The sequence below is a fragment of the Lethenteron reissneri genome, unplaced genomic scaffold (genome assembly GCF_015708825.2).
Source record: "Lethenteron reissneri isolate LAM-NWPU_2019-01 unplaced genomic scaffold, ASM1570882v1 scaffold_1392, whole genome shotgun sequence".
NCBI lineage: Eukaryota > Metazoa > Chordata > Hyperoartia > Petromyzontiformes > Petromyzontidae > Lethenteron > Lethenteron reissneri.
Window position 1 is genome coordinate 68,071 of NW_026891105.1, and position 21,719 is coordinate 89,789.

Sequence of the window (21,719 nt, forward strand, 5' to 3'; positions counted from 1 at the left end):
TGTGCCAGGCCAAGTGCACCTTGAGGCCACATGAAGTGTCGAACGCCCGCTGGCAGGAGGTCACGGGGCAGACCCAGCAGGTGCCACGGGTCGACTGACCGAGATGACCGAGATGACTGGCTGATGCACCACCTGTGCCCCCTACTGTACCAACTTGCTGTGTTTTAGCCACCCGGCGCTCCGCTCGTTGTTGTGAGCGTCGCTCCTCCGCCCTCCGTTGTTGCTGGAGGGCGACTGCCTCCAACTGCCCAGTAGCGTCCTTCACGAGCCTCCACCACTGAGGCCGATCTTGACACCGCTGGTACCAGTCATCGGCAAGTCCGCTCAGCTCCACGTCCTCCTGTACCACATCACTCCATCTCTTCTCCAGCCCGTGCCGCGCCCGTCTAGCCCCCTCGATCCGGCCGAACAAAAGCTGTTTAGGCATGCGGTGGCTGGGCTCACACACACACACACACAAGTACACACACACAGACATCGACTTGAGATACACACACATGGACTCACACACACAAGTACACACATACAGACATCGACTTGAGATACACACACATGGACTCACACACAAGTACACACATACAGACATCAACTTACACACACATACAAACTTACACAGACATCGACTTGAGATACACACACATGGACTCACACACACACAAGTACACACAGACATCGACTTACACACACATGGACTCACACACACACACAAGTACACACAGACATCGACTTACACACACACATATGAACACACACCCACGATAGTCTACTCCCATGTTATCCCAACGGAAATCGATTCCATTAGCTTAATAAACGTTAAATCGATTCCCATGTTATCCCAATATAAATCGACTCCATACACCCGTTAATCTACAGTAATAGATTCCTAATGTTATCCCATTAAGAATCGACGCGAGTAGAGTTAATCGAATCGGGAATCGAATTTCTCTGCACCACGTGACTTGGGAAACTGCAAAACGCGTCTCCCGGATGGGCGTCATGGCGGCGAGGAAACTCTTCTCGAGACTTGGCCTACTCTTCCTCTCCCTCCTCCTCCACCTCCACCTCGTCACGTGCACACACGGTGAGCACAGCCGGAGGTGGTCGATACATCGGGTACCAGGTTGTGGTGTACGTGGGGAGCGGTGGTTCAGTGGTTAGCGCACTGTGTGTGTGTGTGGGGAGCGGTGGTGCAGTGATGAGCGCACTGTGTGTGTGTGTGGGGAGTGGTGGTGCAGTGGTTAGCGCACTGTGTGTGTGTGGGGAGTGGTGGTGCAGTGGTTAGCGCACTGTGTGTGTGTGGGGAGTGGTGGTGCAGTGGTTAGCGCACTGTGTGTGTGTGTGGGGAGTGGTGGTGCAGTGGTTAGCGCACTGTGTGTGTGTGGGGAGTGGTGGTGCAGTGGTTAGCGCACTGTGTGTGTGTGGGGAGTGGTGGTGCAGTGGTTAGCGCACTGTGTGTGTGTGGGGAGTGGTGGTGCAGTGGTTAGCGCAGTGTGTGGGGAGCGGTGGTGCAGTGGTTAGCGCACTGTGTGTGAGTGGGGAGTGGTGGTGCAGTGGTTAGCGCACTGTGTGGGGAGCGGTGGTACAGTGGTTAGCGCACTGTGTGTGTGTGGGGAGTGGTGGTGCAGTGGTTAGCACACTGTGTGTGTGTGGGGAGTGGTGGTGCAGTGGTTAGCGCAGTGTGTGGGGAGCGGTGGTGCAGTGGTTAGCGCACTGTGTGTGAGTGGGGAGTGGTGGTGCAGTGGTTAGCGCACTTTGTGTGGGGAGTGGTGGTGCAGTGGTTAGCGCACTTTGTGTGTGTGGGGAGTGGTGGTGCAGTGGTTAGCGCAGTGTGGGGAGCGGTGGTGCAGTGGTTAGCACAGTGTGTGGGGAGCGGTGGTGCAGTGGTTAGCGCACTGTGTGTGTGATTGGGGAGTGGTGGTGCAGTGGTTAGCGCACTTTGTGTGGGGAGTGGTGGTGCAGTGGTTAGCGCACTTTGTGTGTGTGGGGAGCGGTGGTGCAGTGGTTAGCGCACTGTGTGTGTGAGTGGGGAGTGGTGGTGCAGTGGTTAGCGCACTGTGTGTGTGAGTGGGGAGTGGTGGTGCAGTGGTTAGCGCACTTTGTGTGGGGAGTGGTGGTGCAGTGGTTAGCGCACTTTGTGTGTGTGTGGGGAGTGGTGGTGCAGTGGTTAGCGCACTGTGTGTGTGTGGGGAGCGGTGGGGCAGTGGTTAGCACACTGTGTGTGTGTGGGGAGCGGTGGGGCAGTGGTTAGCACACTGTGTGTGTGTGGGGAGCGGTGGTGCAGTGGTTAGCGCACTGTGTGTGTGTGGGGAGCGGTGGTGCAGTGGTTAGCGCACTTTGTGTGTGTGTGGGGAGCGGTGGGGCAGTGGTTAGCACACTGTGTGTGGGGGGGGGAGCGGTGGTGCAGTGGTTAGCGCACTGTGTGTGTGTGGGGAGCGGTGGTGCAGTGGTTAGTGCACTTTGTGTGTGAGTGGGGAGTGGTGGTGCAGTGGTTAGCGCACTTTGTGTGTGAGTGGGGAGTGGTGGTGCAGTGGTTAGCGCACTGTGTGTGTGAGTGGGGAGTGGTGGTGCAGTGGTTAGCGCACTTTGTGTGGGGAGTGGTGGTGCAGTGGTTAGCGCACTTTGTGTGTGTGTGGGGAGTGGTGGTGCAGTGGTTAGCGCAGTGTGGGGAGCGGTGGTGCAGTGGTTAGCACAGTGTGTGGGGAGTGGTGGTGCAGTGGTTAGCGCACTGTGTGTGTGTGGGGAGCGGTGGTGCAGTGGTTAGCGCACTGTGTGGGGGTGGGAGTGGTGGTGCAGTGGTTAGCGCACTGTGTGTGTTGAGCGGGGAGCGGTGGTGCAGTGGTTAGCGCACTGTGTGTATGTGAGGAGCGGTGGTGCAGTGGTTAGCGCACTGTGTGTGTGTGGGGAGCGGTGGTGTAGTGGTTAGCGCACTGTGTGTGTGAGTGGTGGTACAGTGGTTAGCGCACTGTGTGTGTGTGGGGGGAGTGGTGGTACAGTGGTTAGCGCACTGTGTGTGTGAGTGGGGAGTGGTGGTGCAGTGGTTAGCGCACTTTGTGTGGGGAGTGGTGGTGCAGTGGTTAGCGCACTTTGTGTGTGTGTGTGAGTGGTGGTACAGTGGTTAGCGCACTGTGTGTGTGTGGGGGGAGTGGTGGTACAGTGGTTAGCGCACTGTGTGTGTGTGGGGAGCGGTGGTGCAGTGGTTAGCGCACTGTGTGTGTGTGGGGGGAGTGGTGGTACAGTGGTTAGCGCACTGTGTGTGTGTGTGGGGAGCGGTGGTGCAGTGGTTAGCGCACTGTGTGTGTGTGGGGAGCGGTGGTGCAGTGGTTAGCGCACTGTGTGTGTGTGTGTGGGGAGCGGTGGTGCAGTGGTTAGCGCACTGTGTGCGTGTGTGGGGGGAGCGGTGGTGCAGTGGTTAGCGCACTGTGTGTGTGAGTGGGGAGTGGTGGTGCAGTGGTTAGCGCACTGTGTGTGTGAGTGGGGAGTGGTGGTGCAGTGGTTAGCGCACTTTGTGTGGGGAGTGGTGGTGCAGTGGTTAGCGCACTTTGTGTGTGTGTGGGGAGTGGTGGTGCAGTGGTTAGCGCACTGTGTGTGTGTGTGTGTGGGGAGCGGTGGGGCAGTGGTTAGCACACTGTGTGTGTGTGGGGAGCGGTGGGGCAGTGGTTAGCACACTGTGTGTGTGTGGGGAGCGGTGGTGCAGTGGTTAGCGCACTGTGTGTGTGTGGGGAGCGGTGGTGCAGTGGTTAGCGCACTTTGTGTGTGTGTGGGGAGCGGTGGGGCAGTGGTTAGCACACTGTGTGTGGGGGGGGAGCGGTGGTGCAGTGGTTAGCGCACTGTGTGTGTGTGGGGAGCGGTGGTGCAGTGGTTAGTGCACTTTGTGTGTGAGTGGGGAGTGGTGGTGCAGTGGTTAGCGCACTTTGTGTGTGAGTGGGGAGTGGTGGTGCAGTGGTTAGCGCACTGTGTGTGTGAGTGGGGAGTGGTGGTGCAGTGGTTAGCGCACTTTGTGTGGGGAGTGGTGGTGCAGTGGTTAGCGCACTTTGTGTGTGTGTGGGGAGTGGTGGTGCAGTGGTTAGCGCACTGTGTGTGTGTGTGTGGGGAGCGGTGGGGCAGTGGTTAGCACACTGTGTGTGTGTGGGGAGCGGTGGGGCAGTGGTTAGCACACTGTGTGTGTGTGGGGAGCGGTGGTGCAGTGGTTAGCGCACTGTGTGTGTGTGGGGAGCGGTGGTGCAGTGGTTAGCGCACTTTGTGTGTGTGTGGGGAGCGGTGGGGCAGTGGTTAGCACACTGTGTGTGGGGGGGGAGCGGTGGTGCAGTGGTTAGCGCACTGTGTGTGTGTGGGGAGCGGTGGTGCAGTGGTTAGTGCACTTTGTGTGTGAGTGGGGAGTGGTGGTGCAGTGGTTAGCGCACTTTGTGTGTGAGTGGGGAGTGGTGGTGCAGTGGTTAGCGCACTTTGTGTGGGGAGTGGTGGTGCAGTGGTTAGCGCACTTTGTGTGTGTGTGGGGAGTGGTGGTGCAGTGGTTAGCGCAGTGTGGGGAGCGGTGGTGCAGTGGTTAGCACAGTGTGTGGGGAGTGGTGGTGCAGTGGTTAGCGCACTGTGTGTGTGTGGGGAGCGGTGGTGCAGTGGTTAGCGCACTGTGTGGGGGTGGGAGTGGTGGTGCAGTGGTTAGCGCACTGTGTGTGTTGAGCGGGGAGCGGTGGTGCAGTGGTTAGCGCACTGTGTGTATGTGAGGAGCGGTGGTGCAGTGGTTAGCGCACTGTGTGTGTGTGGGGAGCGGTGGTGTAGTGGTTAGCGCACTGAGTGTGTGAGTGGTGGTACAGTGGTTAGCGCACTGTGTGTGTGTGGGGGGAGTGGTGGTACAGTGGTTAGCGCACTGTGTGTGTGAGTGGGGAGTGGTGGTGCAGTGGTTAGCGCACTTTGTGTGGGGAGTGGTGGTGCAGTGGTTAGCGCACTTTGTGTGTGTGTGTGAGTGGTGGTACAGTGGTTAGCGCACTGTGTGTGTGTGGGGGGAGTGGTGGTACAGTGGTTAGCGCACTGTGTGTGTGTGGGGAGCGGTGGTGCAGTGGTTAGCGCACTGTGTGTGTGTGGGGGGAGTGGTGGTACAGTGGTTAGCGCACTGTGTGTGTGTGTGGGGAGCGGTGGTGCAGTGGTTAGCGCACTGTGTGTGTGTGGGGAGCGGTGGTGCAGTGGTTAGCGCACTGTGTGTGTGTGTGTGGGGAGCGGTGGTGCAGTGGTTAGCGCACTGTGTGCGTGTGTGGGGGGAGCGGTGGTGCAGTGGTTAGCGCACTGTGTGTGTGAGTGGGGAGTGGTGGTGCAGTGGTTAGCGCACTGTGTGTGTGAGTGGGGAGTGGTGGTGCAGTGGTTAGCGCACTTTGTGTGGGGAGTGGTGGTGCAGTGGTTAGCGCACTTTGTGTGTGTGTGGGGAGTGGTGGTGCAGTGGTTAGCGCACTGTGTGTGTGTGTGTGTGGGGAGCGGTGGGGCAGTGGTTAGCACACTGTGTGTGTGTGGGGAGCGGTGGGGCAGTGGTTAGCACACTGTGTGTGTGTGGGGAGCGGTGGTGCAGTGGTTAGCGCACTGTGTGTGTGTGGGGAGCGGTGGTGCAGTGGTTAGCGCACTTTGTGTGTGTGTGGGGAGCGGTGGGGCAGTGGTTAGCACACTGTGTGTGGGGGGGGAGCGGTGGTGCAGTGGTTAGCGCACTGTGTGTGTGTGGGGAGCGGTGGTGCAGTGGTTAGTGCACTTTGTGTGTGAGTGGGGAGTGGTGGTGCAGTGGTTAGCGCACTTTGTGTGTGAGTGGGGAGTGGTGGTGCAGTGGTTAGCGCACTGTGTGTGTGAGTGGGGAGTGGTGGTGCAGTGGTTAGCGCACTTTGTGTGGGGAGTGGTGGTGCAGTGGTTAGCGCACTTTGTGTGTGTGTGGGGAGTGGTGGTGCAGTGGTTAGCGCAGTGTGGGGAGCGGTGGTGCAGTGGTTAGCACAGTGTGTGGGGAGTGGTGGTGCAGTGGTTAGCGCACTGTGTGTGTGTGGGGAGCGGTGGTGCAGTGGTTAGCGCACTGTGTGGGGGTGGGAGTGGTGGTGCAGTGGTTAGCGCACTGTGTGTGTTGAGCGGGGAGCGGTGGTGCAGTGGTTAGCGCACTGTGTGTATGTGAGGAGCGGTGGTGCAGTGGTTAGCGCACTGTGTGTGTGTGGGGAGCGGTGGTGTAGTGGTTAGCGCACTGTGTGTGTGAGTGGTGGTACAGTGGTTAGCGCACTGTGTGTGTGTGGGGAGCGGTGGTGCAGTGGTTAGCGCACTGTGTGTGTGTGGGGAGCGGTGGTGCAGTGGTTAGCGCACTGTGTGTGTGTGTGTGTGGGGAGCGGTGGTGCAGTGATTAGCACACTGTGTGTGTGTGTGGGGAGCGGTGGTGCAGTGGTTAGCGCACTGTGTGCGTGTGTGGGGGGAGCGGTGGTGCAGTGGTTAGCGCACTGTGTGTGTGTGGGGAGTGGTGGTGCAGTGGTTAGCGCAGTGTGTGGGGAGCGGTGGTGCAGTGGTTAGCGCACTGTGTGTGTGTGGGGAGTGGTGGTGCAGTGGTTAGCGCAGTGTGTGGGGAGCGGTGGTGCAGTGGTTAGCGCACTGTGTGTGAGTGGGGAGTGGTGGTGCAGTGGTTAGCGCACTGTGTGGGGAGCGGTGGTACAGTGGTTAGCGCACTGTGTGTGTGTGGGGAGTGGTGGTGCAGTGGTTAGCACACTGTGTGTGTGTGGGGAGTGGTGGTGCAGTGGTTAGCGCAGTGTGTGGGGAGCGGTGGTGCAGTGGTTAGCGCACTGTGTGTGAGTGGGGAGTGGTGGTGCAGTGGTTAGCGCACTTTGTGTGGGGAGTGGTGGTGCAGTGGTTAGCGCACTTTGTGTGTGTGGGGAGTGGTGGTGCAGTGGTTAGCGCAGTGTGGGGAGCGGTGGTGCAGTGGTTAGCACAGTGTGTGGGGAGCGGTGGTGCAGTGGTTAGCGCACTGTGTGTGTGATTGGGGAGTGGTGGTGCAGTGGTTAGCGCACTTTGTGTGGGGGGTGGTGGTGCAGTGGTTAGCGCACTTTGTGTGTGTGGGGAGCGGTGGTGCAGTGGTTAGCGCACTGTGTGTGTGAGTGGGGAGTGGTGGTGCAGTGGTTAGCGCACTGTGTGTGTGAGTGGGGAGTGGTGGTGCAGTGGTTAGCGCACTTTGTGTGTGTGTGGGGAGTGGTGGTGCAGTGGTTAGCGCACTGTGTGTGTGTGGGGAGCGGTGGGGCAGTGGTTAGCACACTGTGTGTGTGTGGGGAGCGGTGGGGCAGTGGTTAGCACACTGTGTGTGTGTGGGGAGCGGTGGTGCAGTGGTTAGCGCACTGTGTGTGTGTGGGGAGCGGTGGTGCAGTGGTTAGCGCACTTTGTGTGTGTGTGGGGAGCGGTGGGGCAGTGGTTAGCACACTGTGTGTGGGGGGGGGGAGCGGTGGTGCAGTGGTTAGCGCACTGTGTGTGTGTGGGGAGCGGTGGTGCAGTGGTTAGTGCACTTTGTGTGTGAGTGGGGAGTGGTGGTGCAGTGGTTAGCGCACTTTGTGTGTGAGTGGGGAGTGGTGGTGCAGTGGTTAGCGCACTGTGTGTGTGAGTGGGGAGTGGTGGTGCAGTGGTTAGCGCACTTTGTGTGGGGAGTGGTGGTGCAGTGGTTAGCGCACTTTGTGTGTGTGTGGGGAGTGGTGGTGCAGTGGTTAGCGCAGTGTGGGGAGCGGTGGTGCAGTGGTTAGCACAGTGTGTGGGGAGTGGTGGTGCAGTGGTTAGCGCACTGTGTGTGTGTGGGGAGCGGTGGTGCAGTGGTTAGCGCACTGTGTGGGGGTGGGAGTGGTGGTGCAGTGGTTAGCGCACTGTGTGTGTTGAGCGGGGAGCGGTGGTGCAGTGGTTAGCGCACTGTGTGTATGTGAGGAGCGGTGGTGCAGTGGTTAGCGCACTGTGTGTGTGTGGGGAGCGGTGGTGTAGTGGTTAGCGCACTGTGTGTGTGAGTGGTGGTACAGTGGTTAGCGCACTGTGTGTGTGTGGGGGGAGTGGTGGTACAGTGGTTAGCGCACTGTGTGTGTGAGTGGGGAGTGGTGGTGCAGTGGTTAGCGCACTTTGTGTGGGGAGTGGTGGTGCAGTGGTTAGCGCACTTTGTGTGTGTGTGTGAGTGGTGGTACAGTGGTTAGCGCACTGTGTGTGTGTGGGGGGAGTGGTGGTACAGTGGTTAGCGCACTGTGTGTGTGTGGGGAGCGGTGGTGCAGTGGTTAGCGCACTGTGTGTGTGTGGGGGGAGTGGTGGTACAGTGGTTAGCGCACTGTGTGTGTGTGTGGGGAGCGGTGGTGCAGTGGTTAGCGCACTGTGTGTGTGTGGGGAGCGGTGGTGCAGTGGTTAGCGCACTGTGTGTGTGTGTGTGGGGAGCGGTGGTGCAGTGGTTAGCGCACTGTGTGCGTGTGTGGGGGGAGCGGTGGTGCAGTGGTTAGCGCACTGTGTGTGTGAGTGGGGAGTGGTGGTGCAGTGGTTAGCGCACTGTGTGTGTGAGTGGGGAGTGGTGGTGCAGTGGTTAGCGCACTTTGTGTGGGGAGTGGTGGTGCAGTGGTTAGCGCACTTTGTGTGTGTGTGGGGAGTGGTGGTGCAGTGGTTAGCGCACTGTGTGTGTGTGTGTGTGGGGAGCGGTGGGGCAGTGGTTAGCACACTGTGTGTGTGTGGGGAGCGGTGGGGCAGTGGCTAGCACACTGTGTGTGTGTGGGGAGCGGTGGTGCAGTGGTTAGCGCACTGTGTGTGTGTGGGGAGCGGTGGTGCAGTGGTTAGCGCACTTTGTGTGTGTGTGGGGAGCGGTGGGGCAGTGGTTAGCACACTGTGTGTGGGGGGGGAGCGGTGGTGCAGTGGTTAGCGCACTGTGTGTGTGTGGGGAGCGGTGGTGCAGTGGTTAGTGCACTTTGTGTGTGAGTGGGGAGTGGTGGTGCAGTGGTTAGCGCACTTTGTGTGTGAGTGGGGAGTGGTGGTGCAGTGGTTAGCGCACTGTGTGTGTGAGTGGGGAGTGGTGGTGCAGTGGTTAGCGCACTTTGTGTGGGGAGTGGTGGTGCAGTGGTTAGCGCACTTTGTGTGTGTGTGGGGAGTGGTGGTGCAGTGGTTAGCGCAGTGTGGGGAGCGGTGGTGCAGTGGTTAGCACAGTGTGTGGGGAGTGGTGGTGCAGTGGTTAGCGCACTGTGTGTGTGTGGGGAGCGGTGGTGCAGTGGTTAGCGCACTGTGTGGGGGTGGGAGTGGTGGTGCAGTGGTTAGCGCACTGTGTGTGTTGAGCGGGGAGCGGTGGTGCAGTGGTTAGCGCACTGTGTGTATGTGAGGAGCGGTGGTGCAGTGGTTAGCGCACTGTGTGTGTGTGGGGAGCGGTGGTGTAGTGGTTAGCGCACTGTGTGTGTGAGTGGTGGTACAGTGGTTAGCGCACTGTGTGTGTGTGGGGAGCGGTGGTGCAGTGGTTAGCGCACTGTGTGTGTGTGGGGAGCGGTGGTGCAGTGGTTAGCGCACTGTGTGTGTGTGTGTGTGGGGAGCGGTGGTGCAGTGGTTAGCACACTGTGTGTGTGTGTGGGGAGCGGTGGTGCAGTGGTTAGCGCACTGTGTGCGTGTGTGGGGGGAGCGGTGGTGCAGTGGTTAGCGCACTGTGTGTGTGAGTGGGGAGTGGTGGTGCAGTGGTTAGCGCACTGTGTGTGTGAGTGGGGAGTGGTGGTGCAGTGGTTAGCGCACTTTGTGTGGGGAGTGGTGGTGCAGTGGTTAGCGCACTTTGTGTGTGTGTGGGGAGTGGTGGTGCAGTGGTTAGCGCACTGTGTGTGTGTGTGTGGGGAGCGGTGGGGCAGTGGTTAGCACACTGTGTGTGTGTGGGGAGCGGTGGGGCAGTGGTTAGCACACTGTGTGTGTGTGGGGAGCGGTGGGGCAGTGGTTAGCACACTGTGTGTGGGGGGGGAGCGGTGGTGCAGTGGTTAGCGCACTGTGTGTGTGTGGGGAGCGGTGGTGCAGTGGTTAGTGCACTTTGTGTGTGAGTGGGGAGTGGTGGTGCAGTGGTTAGCGCACTTTGTGTGTGAGTGGGGAGTGGTGGTGCAGTGGTTAGCGCACTTTGTGTGGGGAGTGGTGGTGCAGTGGTTAGCGCACTTTGTGTGTGTGTGGGGAGTGGTGGTGCAGTGGTTAGCGCAGTGTGGGGAGCGGTGGTGCAGTGGTTAGCACAGTGTGTGGGGAGTGGTGGTGCAGTGGTTAGCGCACTGTGTGTGTGTGGGGAGCGGTGGTGCAGTGGTTAGCGCACTGTGTGGGGGTGGGAGTGGTGGTGCAGTGGTTAGCGCACTGTGTGTGTTGAGCGGGGAGCGGTGGTGCAGTGGTTAGCGCACTGTGTGTATGTGAGGAGCGGTGGTGCAGTGGTTAGCGCACTGTGTGTGTGTGGGGAGCGGTGGTGTAGTGGTTAGCGCACTGTGTGTGTGAGTGGTGGTACAGTGGTTAGCGCACTGTGTGTGTGTGGGGGAAGTGGTGGTACAGTGGTTAGCGCACTGTGTGTGTGTGGGGAGCGGTGGTGCAGTGGTTAGCGCACTGTGTGTGTGTGGGGAGCGGTGGTGCAGTGGTTAGCGCACTGTGTGTGTGTGTGGGGAGCGGTGGTGCAGTGGTTAGCGCACTGTGTGTGTGTGTGGGGGGAGCGGTGGTGCAGTGGTTAGCGCACTGTGTGTGTGTGGGGGGAGCGGTGGTGCAGTGGTTAGCGCACTGTGTGTGTGAGTGGGGAGTGGTGGTGCAGTGGTTAGCGCACTTTGTGTGGGGAGCGGTGGTGCAGTGGTTAGTGCACTGTGTGTGTGAGTGGGGAGCGGTGGTGCAGTGGTTAGCGCACTGTGTGTGTGTGGGGGGAGCGGTGGTGCAGTGGTTAGCGCACTGTGTGTGTGAGTGGGGAGTGGTGGTGCAGTGGTTAGCGCACTTTGTGTGGGGAGCGGTGGTGCAGTGGTTAGTGCACTTTGTGTGTGAGTGGGGAGTGGTGGTGCAGTGGTTAGCGCACTTTGTGTGTGAGTGTGGAGTGGTGGTGCAGTGGTTAGCGCACTGTGTGTGTGAGTGGGGAGTGGTGGTGCAGTGGTTAGCGCACTTTGTGTGGGGAGTGGTGGTGCAGTGGTTAGCGCACTTTGTGTGTGTGTGGGGAGTGGTGGTGCAGTGGTTAGCGCAGTGTGGGGAGCGGTGGTGCAGTGGTTAGCACAGTGTGTGGGGAGTGGTGGTGCAGTGGTTAGCGCACTGTGTGTGTGTGGGGAGCGGTGGTGCAGTGGTTAGCGCACTGTGTGGGGGTGGGAGTGGTGGTGCAGTGGTTAGCGCACTGTGTGTGTTGAGCGGGGAGCGGTGGTGCAGTGGTTAGTGCACTGTGTGTATGTGAGGAGCGGTGGTGCAGTGGTTAGCGCACTGTGTGTGTGTGGGGAGCGGTGGTGTAGTGGTTAGCGCACTGTGTGTGTGAGTGGTGGTACAGTGGTTAGCGCACTGTGTGTGTGTGGGGGGAGTGGTGGTACAGTGGTTAGCGCACTGTGTGTGTGTGGGGAGCGGTGGTGCAGTGGTTAGCGCACTGTGTGTGTGTGGGGAGCGGTGGTGCAGTGGTTAGCGCACTGTGTGTGTGTGTGTGGGGAGCGGTGGTGCAGTGGTTAGCGCACTGTGTGTGTGAGTGGGGAGTGGTGGTGCAGTGGTTAGCGCACTTTGTGTGGGGAGTGGTGGTGCAGTGGTTAGCGCACTTTGTGTGTGTGTGGGGAGTGGTGGTGCAGTGGTTAGCGCAGTGTGGGGAGCGGTGGTGCAGTGGTTAGCACAGTGTGTGGGGAGTGGTGGTGCAGTGGTTAGCGCACTGTGTGTGTGTGGGGAGCGGTGGTGCAGTGGTTAGCGCACTGTGTGGGGGTGGGAGTGGTGGTGCAGTGGTTAGCGCACTGTGTGTGTTGAGCGGGGAGCGGTGGTGCAGTGGTTAGCGCACTGTGTGTATGTGAGGAGCGGTGGTGCAGTGGTTAGCGCACTGTGTGTGTGTGGGGAGCGGTGGTGTAGTGGTTAGCGCACTGTGTGTGTGAGTGGTGGTACAGTGGTTAGCGCACTGTGTGTGTGTGGGGGGAGTGGTGGTACAGTGGTTAGCGCACTGTGTGTGTGTGGGGAGCGGTGGTGCAGTGGTTAGCGCACTGTGTGTGTGTGGGGAGCGGTGGTGCAGTGGTTAGCGCACTGTGTGTGTGTGTGTGGGGAGCGGTGGTGCAGTGGTTAGCGCACTGTGTGCGTGTGTGGGGGGAGCGGTGGTGCAGTGGTTAGCGCACTGTGTGTGTGTGGGGGGAGCGGTGGTGCAGTGGTTAGCGCACTGTGTGTGTGTGGGGAGTGGTGGTGCAGTGGTTAGCGCAGTGTGGGGAGCGGTGGTGCAGTGGTTAGCGCACTGTGTGTGTGTGTGGGGAGCGGTGGTGCAGTGGTTAGCGCACTGTGTGTGTGTGTGGGGAGCGGTGGTGCAGTGGTTAGCGCACACTGCCCATCTCCCCAGCTGCGACTCCCCCTCTGAATGTCCGCGTGGAGTCTCGCGACCTGCTGACGCAACTCCGCTGGGACCACGACGCTCAAGTGGACGTCGCCACCAGCAGCAGCTCAAAGCTCCTGGACGTTACCTACAGGGTGGACAGCAAACTGTGAGATGCTCGCTCACTCATCCACTCGCTCACTCACTCACCCACTCGCTCACCCATCCACTCACTCATCCACTCGCTCAACCACTCACTCAACCACCCATCCACTCACCCACCCACCCACTCACCCACCCACTCACCCACCCACTCACTGACTCACCCACTCACCCACTCACTCACTGACTCACCCACTCAACCACCCACTCACTCACTGACTCACGCACTCACCCACTCACCCACCCACTCACCCACCCACCCACCTACCCACCCACCGACTCACCTACCCCCTCACCCACCCACCTACCCACCCACCCACTCACCCACTTACCCACTCACCCACCCACTCACTCACTGACTCACCCACTCACTCACCCACCCACTCACCCACCCACCCACCCACTCACCCACCCACTCACCCACCCCACTCACTCACTCACTCACCCACCCACTCACCCACCCACCCACCCACTCACCCACCCACTCACCCACTCACCCACCCACTCCTCACCACCACCTCCTCCTCCCCGTGTCTCTGTCTGTGCAGCTATGGACGAGCCCGCTGGCGGACCGTCTGCGCTGCCACCGCAGAGACACGGTGCGATGTCTCCTCAGCGCTGCGACATCCCGGCGACCGCTATCAACTTCGCGTCAGATCCACCGTCTCATCACCACCACCAACACCATCATCGTCACCATCACCACCATCATCACCACCACCATCACCACCATCATCGTCACCCTGGGTCGTGGTTGATGTGTTACCCTTGAAGACAAGTGAGTGGCATTGTCTGTGTCTCTGTCTGTGTCTCTGTGTCTGTGTGTGAGTGTCTCACTCTCTGTGTCTCTGTGTGAGTGTCTCTGTGTGAGTGTCTCTGTGTGTGAGTGTCTCTGTGTGTGTGTCTGTGTGTCTCTGTGTATGAGTGTGTGTGTCTGTGTGTGTGTCTCTGTGTGTGAGTGTCTCTGTGTGTGAGTGTCTCTGTGTGTGAGTGTCTCTGTGTGTGTCTCTGTGTCTGTGTGTGAGTATCTCACTCTCTGTGTCTCTGTGTGAGTTTCTCTGTGTGAGTGTCTCTGTGTGTGAGTGTCTCTGTGTGTGTGTCTCTGTGTGTGTCTCTGTGTCTGTGTGTGAGTATCTCACTCTCTGTGTCTCTGTGTGAGTTTCTCTGTGTGAGTGTCTCTGTGTGTGAGTGTCTCTGTGTGTGTGTCTCTGTGTGTGTCTCTGTGTCTGTGTGTGAGTGTCTCACTCTCTGTGTCTCTGTGTGAGTTTCTCTGTGTGAGTGTCTCTGTGTGTGAGTGTCTCTGTGTGTGAGTGTCTCTGTGTGTGTCTCTGTGTCTGTGTGTGAGTGTCTCACTCTCTGTGTCTCTGTGTGAGTTTCTCTGTGTGAGTGTCTCTGTGTGTGAGTGTCTCTGTGTGTGAGTGTCTCTGTGTGTGTCTCTGTGTCTGTGTGTGAGTGTCTCACTCTCTGTGTCTCTGTGTGAGTTTATCTGTGTGAGTGTCTCTGTGTGTGAGTGTCTCTGTGTGTGAGTGTCTCTGTGTGTGTCTCTGTGTCTGTGTGTGAGTGTCTCACTCTCTGTGTCTCTGTGTGAGTTTCTCTGTGTGTGTGTCTCTGTGTGTGTGTGTCTGTGTGTGAGTGTCTCTGTGTGTCTCTGTCTGTGTGTGTCTCTGTGTGTGTCTCTGTGTGTGTGTCTCTGTGTGTGAGTGTCTCTTTGTGTGAGTGTCTCTGTGTGTGTCTGTGTGTGTGTCTGTGTGAGTGTGTCTCTCTGTGTGTGTGTCTGTGTGTGAGTGTCTCTCTGTGTGTGTGTCTGTGTGTGAGTGTCTCTTTGTGTGTGTGTCTGTGTGTGTGTCTCTGTGTGTGAGTGTCTCTTTGTGTGAGTGTCTTTGTGTGTCTGTGTGTGTGTGTCTGTGTGAGTGTGTCTCTCTGTGTGTGAGTGTCTCTTTGTGTGAGTGGTTCTGTGTGTGTGTCCCTGTGTGTGTCTGTGTGTGTGTCTCTGTGTGTGTGTATGTGTGTGTTTGTGTGTGTGTCTGTGTGAGTGTCTCTGTGTGTGTCTCTGTGTGTCTCTGTGTGTGAGTGTCTGTGTGTGTGTGTGTCTGTGTGTGTGTCTCTGTGTGTGTGTGTCTGTGTGTGAGTGTCTCTGTGTGTGTGTCTGTGTGTGAGTGTCTCTGTGTGTGTGTGTGTCTGTGTGTGTGTGTGTGTCTGTGTCTGTGTGTGTCTGTGTGTGTGTCTGTGTGTGTGTCTGTGTGTCTGTGTGTGTCTCAGCCGTGCTGAGTGCTCCGACTGTCACCTTGATGCTCCACAAGGATGCGACGCTGGAGGAGGGTGGTGAGGAGGGTGGTGAGGAGGGTGGTGAGGAGGGTGGTGAGGAGGGTGGTGAGGAGGGTGGTGAGGAGGGTGGTGACGAGGGTGGTGACGAGGAGGAGGAGTGTGGTAGTGAGCGTGAGGACTACAAACATGACGACAAAGATGGCTACGAGAATGACGACGACGATGACGGTGATGGCGGCGATGACGGTGATGGCGGGTGGCGACGAGGGAGAGCGGTGGGAGCTGTCCGTGCGGGTCTCCATGAGGAGCGAGTGGAGGAGGAGGATGGCGCAGAGTGACGTGATGTACCATCTACAAGCCGAGGTCTCCACAAGGAGGGGTGTGACTAGCACGGTGAGAGTGGGTGGGTGGGTGGGTGTGTGGGTGAGTGGGTGGGTGAGTGGGTGAGTGGGTGGGTGGGTGGGTGAGTGGGTGGGTGGGTGGGTGGGTGGGTGAGTGGGTGGGTGAGTGGGTGGGTGAGTGGGTGGGTGAGTGGGTGTGTGGGTGGGTGAGTGGGTGTGTGGGTGGGTGTGTGTGTGAGTGGGTGGGTGGGTGAGTGGGTGGGTGAGTGGGTGGGTGGGTGAGTGGGTGGGTGAGTGGGTGTGTGGGTGGGTGAGTGGGTGAGTGGGTGTGTGGGTGGGTGAGTGGGTGGGTGTGTGTGTGTGTGAGTGGGTGGGTGGGTGTGTGTGTGTGTGAGTGGGTGGGTGGGTGGGTGAGTGGGTGGGTGGGTGGGTGAGTGGGTGGGTGAGTGGGTGGGTGAGTGGGTGGGTGAGTGGGTGGGTGAGTGGGTGGGTGAGTGGGTGAGGGGGTGAGTGGGTGTGTGGGTGGGTGGGTGAGTGGGTGGGTGAGTGGGTGGGTGTGTGGGTGGGTGGGTGGGTGAGTGGATGAGTGGGTGGGTTGGTGAGTGGGTGGGTGAGTGAGTGGGTGAGTGGGTGAGTGGGTGGATGAGTGAGTGAGTGGGTGGGTGGGTGGGTGAGTGGGTGAGTGGGTGGGTTGGTGAGTGGGTGGGTGGGTGGGTTGGTGAGTGGGTGGGTGGGTGGGTGAGTGGGTGGGCGGGTGGGTGGGAGAGTGAGTGGGTGAGTGGGTGGGTGGTGATGCTACTACTACTGATGACGATGCTATTGCTGCTGCTGCTACTGAATGTCCAGAAATGGTTGAGTTCTGTCAGCTTCCACTTCCATGCTGAACTGGATGGATGGGTTTTGCGAGTTGAGATGATTTAGAAACGCGCTCAGTCTATCTTTGCCGTGTGGCCAGACCACCAACGTGTCATCCACGTAACCCGGCACACTGAGACCATCTGCTTGCTCCTGCCAGGAGCGCTTTGTGGGATGTCGCTACCGCCACGCGCTGCCTCAGCCTGCAGGCGCTGCTGAGTACTGCGTCCGCGTGAGAGTCACGGCTCGCTACCCGCGGTGGAAGACAGGGGAGTGGTCTCCACTGTCGTGTGTCTCCGTCCCTCCACCACACAGCGCCGTGGGTGAGTGGGTGGGTGGGTGAGTGGGTGGGTGGGTGAGTGGGTGAGTGAGTGGGATGGTGAGTGAGTGGGTGGGTGGGTGAGTGAGTGGGTGGTGAGTTAGTTGGTGGGTGAGAGAGTGGGTGGGTGGGTGGGTGAATGAGTGAGTGAGTGGGTGGGTGAGTGGGTGGGTGAGTAGGTGGGTGGGTGGGTGGGTGAGTGAGTGAGTGAGTGGGTGGGTGAGTGGGTGAGTGGGTGGGTGGGTGAGTGAGTGAGTGGGTGAGTGAGTGGGTGGGTGAGCGAGTGATTTGGTAAGTAGTTGAGTGAGTGGGTGGGTTAGTGGGTGGGTGAGTAGTTGACTGAGTGGGTGGTTGAGTGAGTGGGTGCGTGAGTGAGTGGGTGGGTGAGTAGGTGGGTGGGTGAGTGAGTGGGTGGGTGGGTGAGTGGGTGGGTGAGTGGGTGGGTGAGCGAGTGATTTGGTAAGTAGTTGAGTGAGTGGGTGGTTTAGTGGGTGGGTGAGTAGTTGACTGAGTGGGTGGTTGAGTGAGTTGGTGCGTGAGTGATTGAGTGGGTGAGTGGGTGGGTGGGTGAGTGAGTGAGTGAGTGGGTGGGTGAGTGGGTGGGTGGGTGAGTGGGTGGGTGAGCGAGTGATTTGGTAAGTAGTTGAGTGATTGAGTGGGTGAGTGGGTGAGTGGGTGGGTGAGTGGCGCACCCATTTAGCCCTCTCTATCCGGCTGAACAAAAGCTGTTCAGACATGCGGTGGCTGGGCATGCAGGCTACATGGCCCAGCCAACGCAGCCTTGCCTGCCGGAGGAGCTCACCAATGGGACTTTGCCCAGATCTTTCTGGGATTTGTGAGCTCCTCACACAATCCAGCCTGCAGGTTAAACCCAGGATGGATCGTAGACAGGCCAGCCTAAATGTTTCTAACCGGCGAATATGTTCCATTAGGGGGGTCCACTTTTCGCATGCGTAGAGAAGGGAGGGAATGACCGTGGCCGAGAAGACCTGAAGATTCGTGCGGAGTGACAAACCAGGTAGCTTCCACACAGTATTATGTAACCGATGAAAAGGTAATGCCGCTCGACTGATTCGGAGTGAGACCTCAGCCAGTCATGAGCACACTGCCCAGGTATGGGAAACTCTCCACTCTCTCCACAACTCCTCAATCACCAATTGGGAGTTGTGGGGGTGGAGTGTCCAATGGTACAAAATACCCAGGCAGGTGCTTAGTTTTGGTGGGGCTGATGGTAAGGCCCCACCTCTTAGTGGCACGCTCCAGTCTCAGCAGCAGCGTCTCCAACTCCTCTTCTGAATGAGCAGCTATTACCAAATCATCAGCATACGCAACATGGTTGAGCGATAGGGAGCCATCCCTTGACCGCACCCGGGCATCGATCAGCCTCCCATTGTATCTGTAACAGATGGAAATTCCTCTGGTACAGCTATTGAAGGCTTCACGAACTATGTGGTTAAAATAAATGTTAAATAATGTGGGAGCCAGAGGACATCCCTGTCGCACCCCAAGGTGTACAGGGAAAGGCTCTGACTCCCGGCCACGTAGTTTTATCCGGGCCCGCTCACCATCATGAAGGTCCTTAATGATCGTGAGCAGAGGGTCAGGGACTCCGAAAGCACGAAAAACTGCCCAGAGCCCAGTCCTACTGATGGTATCATAGGCCTTGACCAGGTCAATAAAGCAGAGATGTAGGTCTTGTTGGAATTCCCTACACCTCTGCTGTAGCAGACGGACAGAAAATATGGCATCTGTGCAGGACCGCCCTTTCCTGAAACCGCATTGGGGCTCCGCAAGCCTCTCCTCAGCGTGCCTGGCAAGGCGGTGTTGAACAACAACACACAGACAGGTACACACAGACACACACACAGACACACACAGACAAATATCCCCCGTGTAGCCTTAACAGACTGTTGGGGCAAGTGCTGTTAGCGAGCACCTATGAAGGTCAGAACTTTACACGAGGGGGTGGGTGGCCAGCACCACGCCCGGCCGCCTTTGTCTCCCCAGTGGCGATGTTTATACGCCGCACCAGGTACTCATTTTGAGGCTGAGGCGACCTAGGGGAGGCCCGGGAACGGTTTAGATAATCGTCACCGGTGTTGGCCGTGAGCGGGAATCGAACCTGGGACGCTGGGTTCATAGCGCAGTGTAGCGCTAACCGCTGCACCACCGCTCCTCATCCAACAACACTGCTCAGCATCCCACTCTGTCTGTGTCTCTGTCTGTGTCTCTCTGTGTCTCTGTCTGTGTCTCTGTCTGTGTATCTGTCTCTCTGCCTGTATCTGTCTCACTGTGTCTCTGTCTGTGTCTCTCTGCCTGTATCTGTCTCACTGTGTCTCTGTCTGTTTCCCCCGTGACTCTGTCTCCCCATGTCTCCCCGTATCTCCTCGTGTGTCCCCAATCTCGTAGCCACCACCCCCGCCACCACCACCACCACCACCCCCACCACCGCTGCCACCACCACCACCACCCCCACCACCGCTGCCACCACCACCACCCCCGCCACCACCACCGCCACCACCGCCACCACCACCCCCACCACCACCGCCACCACCACCCCCACCACCACCCCCATCCCCACCACCACCACCGCCACCACCACCGCCGCCACCACCACCACCACAACCCCCACCACCACCACCCCCACCACCCCCACCACCACCACCCCCACCACCACCGCCACCACCACCCCCACCACCACCACCCCCACCACCACCACCCCCACCACCACCACCACCGCCGCCACCACCACCACCACCCCCACCACCACCCCCACCACCACCGCCACCACCGCCACCACCCCCACCCCCACCACCACCACCACCACCCCCACCACCGCCACCGCCACCACCACCCCCACCACCACCACCACCCCCACCACCACCACCCGCACCACCACCCGCACCGCCACCACCACCGCCCCATCCACCTCGCGTGGGGTGTCCACGGGGGACGTGGTGACGCTCTTTGCCAGCGGCCGTGTCGCCTCCATCAGCTCGCTGGTGGCCATGGCGACGCTGCTGGTAACGCTGCTGGTGCTGGTGCTGGCGCTGGTGTGCACCGTGCGGAACAGACGGAGCCCCGGCAATCGTCCCGGTGAGCGGCGGCGGCTACAGAGATGTTGACTACCTCGCCTGGTGCGTAGGAAGTCGTGGGTTCGATCCAGACCCTGACGCCTGCTGCTGTATACTTGGAGTTTGCGTGTCTCTCTCTCATCATCATCTACTACACTATAAGAGTTTCTCTCCCCACGCTGCGTGCGATCTTCTCGTTCCCCAGCGATGGAGCAGCCAGCGACCGCCCCGAGCCTGCTCCCTGACAGTCCCGGCAGCCACCACCACCACTGCGACCACCACCATCACCGCCGCTGCGACCACGACCACCACCACCACCATCACCACGGTGGCGGCGGTGGAGGAGCAGAGCTGGCAACTCTAGAATCCCGCCCCCGGCCCTGGTTGACATTGCCGGATGAAAGCCGCTCACCGAGTCGTCTCCGCACCAACCCGTTCACCTCCTGCAGGGTGACCGTGCGCTGGCCGCGAGACAGTGACCACCTCGCGTGGCACGCGCGACGTGCCGGGTTCCAGCTCGAGCCGTGACGACGACGCCCGCCGCTGTTGGCTCGGAGTTGGCGGCGTCCGTCTCTCCGCGTGGCGACGTCCGTTCCAGAGGAGAATGAATGATGTTTTACACGGCAAGTTATACATGTGTAGTGTTGTAAAGGACGGACTAATAAACCTCTTTATGGCACACACAGTTTATTGTCTTAATGACACAGTCCCTAACACACACAAGGGTTGTACGGTCCCCTCACCCGTTACCCTGAGGAGGTACAGCCTCCTGACCTGCACAGCTCACACTTCACTCCTAATCTACGGAGCTACAGCCTCCAGACTTGCCGTCTATCCAATCTCCCCGCCATCCCAGCGTCCTCCAGACTTGCCGTCTATCCAATCTCCCCGCTAGCCCAGCGTCCTCCAGACTTGCCGTCTATCCAATCTCCCCGCCATCCCAGCGTCCTCCAGACCTGCCGTCTATCCAATCTCCCCCCTAGCCCAGCGTCCTCCAGACTTGCCGTCTATCTAATCTCCCCGCTAGCCCAGCGTCCTCCGGACTTGCCGTCTATCCAATCTCCCCGCTAGTCCAGCGTCCTCCAGACTTGCCGTCTATCCAATCTCCCCGCCATCCCAGCGTCCTCCAGACTTGCCGTCTATCCAATCTCCCCGCCATCCCAGCGTCCTCCAGACCTGCCGTCTATCCAATCTCCCCCCTAGCCCAGCATCCTCCAGACCTGCCGTCTATCCAATCTCCCCCCTAGCCCAGCGTCCTCCAGACTTGCCGTCTATCCAATCTCCCCGCCATCCCAGCGTCCTCCAGACTTGCCGTCTATCCAATCTCCCCCGCCATCCCAGCGTCCTCCAGACTTGCCGTCTATCCAATCTCCCCGCCATCCCAGCGTCCTCCAGACTTGCCGTCTATCCAATCTCCCCCCTAGCCCAGCGTCCTCCAGACTTGCCGTCTATCCAATCTCCCCGCCATCCCAGCGTCCTCCAGACTTGCCGTCTATCCAATCTCCCCGCTAGCCCAGCGTCCTCCAGACTTGCCGTCTATCCAATCTCCCCGCCATCCCAGCGTCCTCCAGACCTGCCGTCTATCCAATCTCCCCCCTAGCCCAGCGTCCTCCAGACTTGCCGTCTATCTAATCTCCCCGCTAGCCCAGCGTCCTCCGGACTTGCCATCTATCCAATCTCCCCGCTAGTTCAGCGTCCTCCAGACTTGCCGTCTATCCAATCTCCCCGCCATCCCAGCGTCCTCCAGACTTGCCGTCTATCCAATCTCCCCGCCATCCCAGCGTCCTCCAGACCTGCCGTCTATCCAATCTCCCCCCTAGCCCAGCATCCTCCAGACCTGCCGTCTATCCAATCTCCCCCCTAGCCCAGCGTCCTCCAGACTTGCCGTCTATCCAATCTCCCCGCCATCCCAGCGTCCTCCAGACTTGCCATCTATCCAATCTCCCCGCCATCCCAGCGTCCTCCAGACTTGCCGTCTATCCAATCTCCCCGCCATCCCAGCGTCCTCCAGACTTGCCGTCTATCCAATCTCCCCCCTAGCCCAGCGTCCTCCAGACTTGCCGTCTATCCAATCTCCCCGCCATCCCAGCGTCCTCCAGACTTGCCGTCTATCCAATCTCCCCGCCATCCCAGCGTCCTCCAGACTTGCCGTCTATCCAATCTCCCCCCTAGCCCAGCGTCCTCCAGACTTGCCGTCTATCCAATCAACCCCCTAGCCCAGCGTCCTCCGACTTGCCGTCTATCCAATCTCCCCGCTAGCCCAG

General features: G+C 59.3%; 1 protein-coding gene and 1 long non-coding RNA gene across 2 annotated transcripts; both read left to right on the forward strand.

Annotated features, from left to right (window-relative positions):
* The first annotated feature begins 978 nt into the window (after positions 1 to 978).
* Positions 979 to 14,929, forward strand: LOC133362162 (uncharacterized). The gene is made up of 4 exons (XR_009757464.1): positions 979 to 1,081; positions 12,467 to 12,608; positions 13,150 to 13,200; positions 14,861 to 14,929. It is a non-coding gene; the product is annotated as an uncharacterized LOC133362162 (long non-coding RNA).
* Positions 14,928 to 20,221, forward strand: LOC133362161 (uncharacterized). The gene is made up of 4 exons (XM_061581114.1): positions 14,928 to 15,259; positions 16,223 to 16,385; positions 19,356 to 19,477; positions 19,661 to 20,221. Exons 3-4 carry the CDS (start codon positions 19,390 to 19,392, stop codon positions 19,981 to 19,983), a joined length of 411 nt encoding a protein of 136 aa, XP_061437098.1. The 5' UTR covers positions 14,928 to 15,259; positions 16,223 to 16,385; positions 19,356 to 19,389; the 3' UTR covers positions 19,984 to 20,221.
* The last annotated feature ends 1,498 nt before the right edge of the window (positions 20,222 to 21,719 follow it).

Coding starts and splice junctions, on each gene's coding strand:
- LOC133362161 (XM_061581114.1), top strand. CDS start 19,390: ATGGCGACGCTGCTGGTAACGCTGCTGGTGCTGGTGCTGGCGCTGGTG. Junction 19,478..19,660: donor GAGCCCCGGCAATCGTCCCG/GTGAGCGGCGGC, acceptor CTCGTTCCCCAG/CGATGGAGCAGCCAGCGACC.